Below are 9,786 nucleotides of genomic sequence, written 5' to 3'. Positions count from 1 at the left end.
ATACTGTTTGTCACCACTAACTTGACATCATCCATAACAACTGTACTCAACAGGAGCACTCATTAAAAAATATGTCCAGCTTTGCAGATAATTGTGTCTAGTTCTTTGCAGATCACGCTGTAACCCACCAGAGTGGACATCTACCAATTAACCCAGCCAGGGCAATTTCTCTTCCTTCTTCCAATGTTTCTTCATGGGTGAGCACGCCTTTGTGAGACACCCTCGGCAAGCAAGGGATGGAAACACAGCCCCCATAGAAGAGCCCAGAGTTTAGCACAGCTTGGCTTTGGCCTCTGAACTGACTGCTCCTGCAGCAGAGTTAACCAGGTCAGTCTCTCTCCTCCCTTCAAACACTTCACCTGTGTGACACTGCATTTTTGTTTATTTTTCCACTCAACACCCATCAGCCATTTTTCTTTATCGAGAAGGTAAACACCCTGTTTTGTTTTCCCATCTGTATTTAAACAGTGAATGGAGTGAAGCAACAGGCTGGGAAGCTGAAAGAAGCAACCAACTCTGAGTGGAAGCGATACAAGCACTGATTGCAACCAGGCTTTTCAGATGTATGAGAAAGTAACACTATCCCCAAGGAGATACTTTAGAGGCTGAAAGCTAAGAACTTAAGTACAAAGGCTTTTGTTTTTATTGACATTGTAAGAAACATTTTTTTTTCTTTGTTACAAAAAAGCTAAGTGGTTCTGAAAGCAGAAGTACAGTTCATATGTACACAGTGCTACAGACCCTTCAGATCAACCTAAGGCTTGAGAAACATCAGATCATAACTGCAGGTTTATCAAATGAAGACCACTAAGGTCTGTTACAGTTGAACACTATTCCTACCGTACATAAATGTATTTACACATTCTTTTTTTTTTTTTTTTTAAAGATTACAAGATTTATAAAAAAAATTAAAAAGTTGAAAAAAAAAAAGTAACACTTTTTTATCTTACACATCTGCAGGACTGACAACAGTAACTGTTCCATAGGAGACATTCCACCAGTTCAAGAACAGTAACACATGAATACCGGAGGTTTACAAGACGTTTCAGACACTATTAACAGTGGTATGTGCTATTAGCTCAATGGCAAGTACAGCCTCATCAGGAAAATTTGGCCACACATCCTGGTCCCTCTCTTTTACAGGGTCAACGCAAAATAAGGCACATACATTGCGAGAATATAAACACTGCTGTCTGGGCACACAAGCCATCGCAGGACCAGCCATCTCACTGAGGGGCAGGGGAAGCACTGATGGGAAGTCAGCAGCCAGCCAGCACCTTAATGTACACATCATTTGGGGTCATTCTCCAAGGACAGAGTAACATCATCTGCCACACGTATGTGTGGGACCACTGTACTCCCCAGCAAAGCCCATGTAGAAGCTCACTGACTTTCCTGCAAACATATCCTTCCTTCACCGGGGTGTAACTCACAAACTCTTCACTGGCAACTTCTACATTGTGGAAAGTAAAACTGCCTGGAGAAACACACATGCTTCAGGCAGGCTGAGTGTTACTGATGTGCCCAAGGCCAACAGTAACAAATACGGAAGATCCTCACAGAGCCATTACAAGAAATGGTGATTAAGACTTATGCTGCAATGCTGTAAAAATAGAACATTCTTGATATTTTGTGCATTTTCTTGTACTCTTGGGTGAACAGTGGGTTTCCAACAGCTATGCAAAAATCAACTGATGTGCCACATACACAACAGCAAGCTTTGACTCTGTAACTGGAAGAGTAGAGGTATGCTAGTAAACTCATCCCACCAGTGTTTATGGGATTCTTCCCCAGACTGCCACATGTTGAGAAGGAGGCTGACAAGTGAAAGCTGGTGTATAGTGTAACAGTGCCATCCTCAGAGAGAACAGCCTACTTTATCAAAACAGAACCAAAACCCAAGATAGCTGGAATATGACATATTCCTACCTCACAGGTACCAAAAACAGGCTCCTTAGAATAAAACAGAAAAGCGTGAGAAAACATTAAGAACTGAAAAGTGAGACATGAACGTAAGTGGCATTTACACGTATGGTGAAAATGATAAATCATTTGCACAAACTCCCAAGGACACAGTGGAGTCTCTGATTCTTCAGCTTTGCCAAATCAAATGGGATGCCTTTCTTGAGCACGTGGTTTCTGCCAAGACACATTGTTGGCCCAAGACAAGGCTAAGTGAGGGACGAAGGTTTGTCAAATCCAGGAAGGTAAACTGGCTACTCAAACAGTCCCTTTTAGCCTGGAGCAATATGAATGGCTGCTTCTAAGCTCTGATGGATCACATCTGTTAATAACTTCCCAGCATCAACTGCACCAGCAGATACAATTATGAACTTGAAAACTGAGTTTAAAAAACAGTTGGGGACGTTTGGGGTTTTTTTAATGTATTGGCTCCATAACAATAACAGACTTCTCTCCCAAGCAACCTGCTCCCAGGCTGGTCACAAGTCTCCCTGTTGAAATTGTTTATAAACATGTAATTGATGGCTTTAATAAACAGCCAGGATTGGTTACTGAGAACTGTCTGAAACATTTCCAGCACAGCCTTTCCTCATGCCTATAGTGCTGCTTCTTTGTGGGCTGTGAGCTGTATCCCAGGGCTGCAATGCACAGCACGGCCCTTGGAACATCCCTGCCCCTGGGGACCTATCCAGTGGGATGCATCCCTTCTTGTCCCAGCAGCAGGGCAGGGACAGTGGTTGTGTACAGGCAGTAGGACTCTACAGCACCTTTGGGCAACAGGAGGGCAACAGGGAGCAGCTTCCTCCCGCTGCCACAGCAATCCAGTCTTTGCCATGGTGAGCTGTGCCCAACTACCTGTGCAGACCAAAGACCACTGCAGGTGGGCTGTGATAGCTGATCAGAGGCAGGGAGGTTGGGAGGGGAACTGGCAAAGAGAAAAGTGCAGGATGAGCAAAAGTGTGTGCCTGGGACAGGGTAAGAAAGAAATACTGACTAAAGATACAAAGAAAGACAGGAGCTAGATCATGATAAAAGGTGCAGAATATTTACATTTGTCTTGATTTCTGACACTCCGGCTCACAGTGCAAATCTCTTGGTACGTGCTGTGATAAGCTCAAATATGGCCCCTGCACCAGATTGCTGTGTTTTCCTACTGATTTACAGATTCATCCTCTAACAGCTGTTAACAGATCAGTGTTATCTGACAGCTTCACCGAGATTCCATTCCTACACATTTCCTCAAACTCCATGTGCTGAATCACCTGGTATTTCACCTTTTCTTTTACAATTGAAAAAAATGCTATGGTTTTCTAGCCTACAAAAGTCACCTTCTGATTTTGACTGGGTTAAAGTTTATCTGTATTTTAAAACTGACTATGCTCCCTCTTCTCACTGTATGTCTATTCTAACATCAGCTGCTTACAGACATTAAATGTAAGTGACTGTAAGTGCCTGCACAGTTTACATCCCATAGTAGGACTTCATTCACTATTAGGATTTAACTGAGAAGTCTGCAAGGGCTGGAACTCCATGCAGCTTCTCAAGTGGGTGAACTTGAACTGTGGTCTTGAGATTATTCCCCACAGCAGCCTGTTCACCCAGGAGCACTGTGTGTTCAGGGGTGCAGACACAGAGCCCAGCAGAGCCAAAAACAACCCAGTGCTCACAGAGCAAATGCCATTCACCTCTACCAGTGAGTATCTTCATGATCACAGTGTGCTGGTTTCGATTTTTTGCCAGTGTAACTGACCCTGGGCATTGACCCACTGGTTTGCTTTGAAATTAAATGCACATGGTGTCACTGAGAGAGAGAGAGAAGCTGGGTTGGTTTTTCTGAGCTTTGATTAGTTGCCAGACAACTCGGTTAGAGCATGGTGCTAATATCATCAGAGTTGTGGGTTTGATCCTCATACAGGCCATTCACTGAAGAGTTGGACCTGATAATAATTCCAGATCAGAATAGTCTGTGAACTCTGAATACTTGCTGTTCCCCTTGTTTCTTTGCTATTTTTAATGGCAGTTTAAATTTCTTAATTTTGTAAAGCCTGGACACAGTGGAAAAACATTTAAGATTATCAGATTGCTTGCAACTGTTTTGATTTACTTGGCTAGTCTGAGAACTGGGCCAGCCATTCAATTTCTACTTCTTTTACACAACATGCCCATGATGTTTTTGAAGCTGTAAGTATCCATGGAGCTGTCTGGGCTAAAGGGGATGTACACACAGTTCTTCCAGCAAATAAGAACCAGTGGCTCAGCAAGTTACACCTCAACAATTTGCATTAAAAAAATTTCCCAGTATGAAATACTGCTATTTTTTTATTTCGTTGTCTGAAATGCTTCATAAGACCCTGACTGTATCTCCACAAATGTGGTATGCAATGAGTAGACTACAGACTACCCAAGTCACTACACACGCCCATAATTTTGCTAACCAGTCATTTAAAAAAGAAGGCTGAAAACCAGAATACTACCAAATACTACAAAAGATGAGAGTTAGACTATGAACAGCTTTCTGGTCCTCTCTTTCCCCTGAAATAGGTTGAACATGACACAATCTCAGCATCATTATTCAAGGCAGTGACAACTATCTCTGTGTGTGTTCACAAAAACCTTAAGCTTTCACTAGAGATCAAAGGGCTGATGGTTTTTACATTTCTTATTTGCTTGAACCTCCCAACTTTTTGTGCTCCGTGTCTCTGAAACTGCAGCCCAGGGGTACCATGGCAGTGCATTTCTAAACTGGTTTTCCACCTCAGTGTGATGTGTCCAGTGCATCCAGAGAGGATTTCATCACTGTATGCTCACTTCACATTGTGCCTGGTTATAGGTTCAAGGGGCAAAGTTGCAACAGTTTTACAAGGTATAGCTTCATTTGAGTAACAGAAAATTGTCAAGTCATTTCGTCAGGCCTTTCTTTACAAAAACAAACTCCCAAAACAAAACAAAAAAACCCCCAAAAACAAAACAACATGCACTTCACACGTTTACATCAGTTTACAAATAAAGAACAAAAGAAAAAAAAAAGAAGTATACAGACATTCGAAAAGGGTGAGACAGAGAGAGAAAAGAGAGAAAGGGAGGGAATGGGCATAGCAATACTGATTCAAAACTGAAATGGAAGACAGTTTCTCCCTAGAACACTTCAGGGTTTTCAGAGTCCTTATTCCATAAAAGGAATATACTTGAAACACATCCCATTTAGGTGAGATGAGATTGCTAAAATACATACACAACTAAAAAATAAGAGTCTTTTCCCATCTGTTATCTCCCAAGTTTTTTTTTTTGTTATGTATGTCTATTGCATAACAGCAAGAAACTTGCTTTCTTCTGCAAGTGAGGTCAACAAAGAGCTCATGTCCCCAATAGCCATGTTGGTTGTGCTTACAGGCATAGCTGGGAATGTAAGAGATGCTCGGGGAGTGGTGAGGCGTGAGGAATTGCGGGAGACATTTTGAATGATACTTGGGCTCAGGGCTCCCGAAATTAAGCTGACATGATCCCCATCATCAATGATAGCATCAAAATCTATCTGCACACCCTCTAGACTGTTGTCAATGCTGTCAACTGTGCTTGACACTTGGTTAGCCCCTGGGGAAAGAAGCTCAGATGAGTTTTCAGTTGCAGTCCCCTGCAGCAGGCAGCTGGCTTCTGAACCAAAGAAAGAACCTGTTTTCATAGCTTGGTGGCTAAAGCCCACGGTTTGGTCATACAACTGACCAGAGTAATTCTGCATGTTAGAGCAGAACTTCTGTGACTGACTTTGCATTTCCATCTTAATGGTGTTTACCCTGTATGTCTGGTCGCTTTCATCTATGTGTCTTTGCTGTTGGGACAGGTTGCTTCTCAACATGTTTTGCCGTCTGTTGCTGCTGTAATTAGTGCATGACTGGTAACTTTTCGCCATTGAAAAGCCTGAAGGCTGGCTACCAATGGTGTGAGGCACCAGTGGACAACTCTGTGGCCCTTGATACAGGCTGCCTTGTGAGGTAGGACTAACCTGCCCTAGCATCATTTGACCAGATTGATTGACTCCCTGGTAATGAACGCCATCTCCAGCTGGCTGGCTTTGCAAATATTCCTGTTCCATCATATTCCTGTCCTGCATCCCATTTGCCATATTGGTGGTTTGACTGCCAGATGCCAGGGGATGGCTGAAATTTTGCTGATTCCCATTCACTGGCATGTTGCTGATTCTCAACTTCTGCCCTTGCACTGCCATGCCACAGGAATTGTCTGTCACCCCAGACATCATCGGCTGCCTGCCTATGCTTTCACTGTAACCTTTGTTGGACTGCATGCTGAAAGAATTCCCGGCTCCGCTGCCAGGAGTCATGTTTTGCTGTAAACTGTAGGCAGTGTTGCTCTCCACCAGGTTCTGATAGCCATTCTGCTGGGCCATGTTGCCTCTCTCCAGGTTCTGCTGCTCAACCATCATATTGTTATACAGCCTGAAGGCCCGAGCCTGCTGCACTGCTGACCGCTGACCACATTTCAGCTTTGAAGGAGGTAAGTCAGAACTTCCTGAGCTTACTTCATTCCACTGAATGGGCAAGTCGCTCTTATTTGCCTCGGGACCCGCCTGCTGACTGCTTGGTGGAGGGGCTTGGTCAAAGTTGCTGGGGTTGTTGTTTCCTGAAACTGAGCTGTGATGCGTTTTGTTGCTGTCTAGGACATTGTTCAACAAATGGTCGTACTTGCCCTGGTTCTGGGAATTCAGATACTGGACCACATCATCTGGCAGGAGATCCTCATCATTCAGACTGCTACCTGCTTCCATTGTAGCAGCCTCCAGGGTGATGCTCTCGCTGATGCTTGGAGGACAGGGGGAGCTGAAGCCGTGGAAGACGCCACCCTCAGAACAGGTGTAGTTCTGAAGAACAAGGTTGTGCTTTTCCATGGATGGAGGCAAAGCAGGAGAGTTAAAGCTATTAAGACTGTTGAAACGCTGGACTCTCGGGACAGAGAGATTGTCAGAGGCCATTCTGACTGGATCACTGGCTCTCCTTGTCCCATTTCCTAAAGCTTCATGAGACAGAAAATGCCTCCTCCTGTAACCATTTGCCCCACCATCACTACATCTTCGAGGGACATTCACTGGAGGCAGTGAAGATACTCCAGACTCCCTGCAGTCTCCCAGGAGTGCCATCCTTGTCTTGAGGCTCATCCTCTCCATGTTAGGCAGTGGAGTTGGTGGGGGTCCACCAGTAGCTGCTGCATATTTAGCTTTCAGCCTGTATTGCTGGGCCGGGGTGAGGCTGAGAAGACTTGGCAGGTCATCACACTGGCTCGCTTCACTGGAGCGCCGGGAGGCATCCGTCGAGATGGGGTCGTAGGAGTCTGCAACACTCACGTTATGTGGTCTTCCCTCCGCCTGGGAGGCATCGCTAGACCTCCGGCTGGAGAAGCAAGGTGAGATTCCAGAGGACCTGCGGCTGCTCAGGTAGGCTGAACTGATTGTGCTAGTATTGCTGTCTCTCCTGTTCAGCATGTTCAACACAGTAATGTCCGTACTTGAGAATTCATTCCTGTTTGGCAGAATAGTCATGGATCCTCCGACACTGCAGCTGCTGTTCGACTGGGTACCTGCAGGTAAAATTCACAGTTGAACAAAGAGGTACTGTCCAGAAACTGGTGTGGAAAATACACAGTAAGGAAATAAGTGGAGTATAGAGGAAGAACATCATCACAGCCAATCATGGCAGTGCTCTTTCTTGAAAGAAGTAGGGATAAAAACTGTGTCCTTGGGTTAAAAGCTAATTCAGAGACTCAAGGCTAACATTTCAGTGTGAATCCCAGCAAAAAATTTATAGCCCATAGCCACAAACTGTCATCAGCTGGTGCAGTGCTCCAGCCTGCAGTGCAGTTATGCTGGCTGATGTGCCAGGAGGACACATTCTTAAGGGAGCTTTTTATAGCAAAATATAATTGAATAGGCATTTGCATGGAATGGCAAAATATACAAACTGGAGGCTATTCAAGGTAATTTCTAAGACTTCTTGAAATATTCTTGAAATAACTCCTAACAACTGCAAAACATCTTTGCTGGTTTCCTTGTTTTGTTTTGGTTTTAAATAAACAGGATAAATTTCTTAATTTTATTTAGTTTCTTTTGATTGAATGGGTCTCAGAAAACCTGGGCTGTCACTGCTGGGTGGAGCCCAGAAAACCTACAGGCATGCTGTAGGCAAAGTAGGGCAGCAGCGACATCCATTTTGTTCATGAGCAGCTCTTTGGAGGAAAACAACCAGGGATCTTCAGAGTTCAACCTCGCCTTGCTCCCTTTCATGGATATCTGCCCTTCGCAGCAGCAGCATCTGTACATATGATTTCTTTTATGTGTGGGAACAGGTTACTTAAAGGGAAGCCCACCACATCTCTGCAAAGGCTGACTTGCGAAGGCCTCAAAAGAAAGACTTCCATACAATAAACTCACAGGTATTTCCTTCTTCTGCCTTGCCTCAAAACAAGACAGAATTATGATGATCTTGGGTCAAAACCTTTAACTTACGGAATATTTAAAATGTGATTCATGGCTCCCTTGCTAACCCCCTGTTCTGTAAAACAAAGGACTATCAGACTCCTCAGAGGGCAGGTAAAAGGACTTGCAATGAGGGAGTAAACAGAAAGTGATGAATTCACAAATCATTTCACAGCTGCTGAGTTTCCTAAACTGTGCAGCTCCTGCAAGAGTTGCAAGATTGAGCTAGCAAGCAACAAGACTAAGGACAAAAAGCGTTATCACTCCTATTAGGTGTATCTCACCATTTCCCATGAGAGGCGGCAAGGTCGGGGCTTTGGAAGGTGGAACGGGGTTCAGTCTTGGAAGCATTCCATTAACTTGTTTCAACCTTTCTAATTTCACTTGCTCCATCCATTTGGTCCCTGTCATATTCCTCCTGGCCTGTAAGCCAAGTGCTGTGGTGGCTGTGGAAATGGTAGAGTCCATGATTGGGGTTTCATCAATGACACTGATGTCTCCTACGCTACCACCACCCGTCAGAGTAAGCTCGATCCCATTGTTGGAATAGTTGCTGATGGGGGACTGTTCGCTGCTGCATGTAGACTGACCACCAGGGCTTGGCTGAGATGTCTGTTGGAGGGAAGTAAGAGACAAAAGAGTGTGAGCATTAAGCAAACAGTGTTAACCAGAGCATTTGTGCTAAATGAAGGTCTAAAGACATAAGTATGGAAAAGTTCAGCATTAAATGATAACAGCGATCATTCATAAAGAGGCTTTCTAGATATCAGTTTCAATTGCAGTGAATGGAATTGTAAAACACAAAACTAAAATCCCCTTTCACATGTTGCTGATGATATACAATATACCTCCACAAGACATTTATCCAAGTTATTCCCAGAGTTACTTCTATCACTTCAAGCCATTTGTGAGTACCTATGGATGAATACCCTACTTTGCTGATGTGCTGTTCCCAACTGAAGCTGCAGCTCAGAAAAACCAAACCAGAATTCAGCCATGTTACATGGTTTTAGTTTACACTGCTAAGCTTGCAAACACACAAGACTCCAACAACATTGGAATTTGGGTTTTTTTAATTAGACTTGTGGCTAAAGAATTTAAGTGTTTTCCAGGCTTAAGGCTCATTGTTACAAGCAGTGGTTGGCCTGAAATGTTGGCATGTAATAAAACAGAGACAAAGCAGCAGTGAAAAAAATACTGTATCATACTATCAGCCTTCCATGACCCTGGCAGCACTTAGGTCTAACTTATACCTATTCTTACATCTAACTTATACCACCTCTGCCCTGAAATCAAGAAGGTGAAGATCTAGTAAATCAAATCCTTTGTTTCATTAGAATTTA

At 43.8% G+C, this 9,786-nt stretch overlaps 1 protein-coding gene across 1 annotated transcript in view; it reads right to left on the bottom strand.

The window, feature by feature from the left end:
• Positions 1-634: 634 nt before the first annotated feature.
• Positions 635-9,786, bottom strand: part of GLI3 (GLI family zinc finger 3) — a 207,568-nt gene continuing 198,416 nt past the window's right edge. The window contains exons 14-15 of the mRNA XM_066190814.1: positions 8,728-9,055; positions 635-7,548 (exon numbers count right to left, since the gene is read on the bottom strand). Coding sequence (XP_066046911.1) covers positions 5,261-7,548; positions 8,728-9,055 — 2,616 coding nt within the window. The 3' untranslated portion in view covers positions 635-5,260. The remainder of the gene's footprint in view (positions 7,549-8,727; positions 9,056-9,786) is intronic.

The sequence above is a fragment of the Chamaea fasciata genome, unplaced genomic scaffold (genome assembly GCF_029207755.1).
Source record: "Chamaea fasciata isolate MVZ Bird 193981 ecotype frontalis unplaced genomic scaffold, bChaFas1.0.hap1 SCAF_1, whole genome shotgun sequence".
NCBI classification, from domain to species: Eukaryota; Metazoa; Chordata; class Aves; order Passeriformes; family Sylviidae; genus Chamaea; species Chamaea fasciata.
This window is presented reverse-complemented; position numbering and strand designations above follow the sequence as displayed.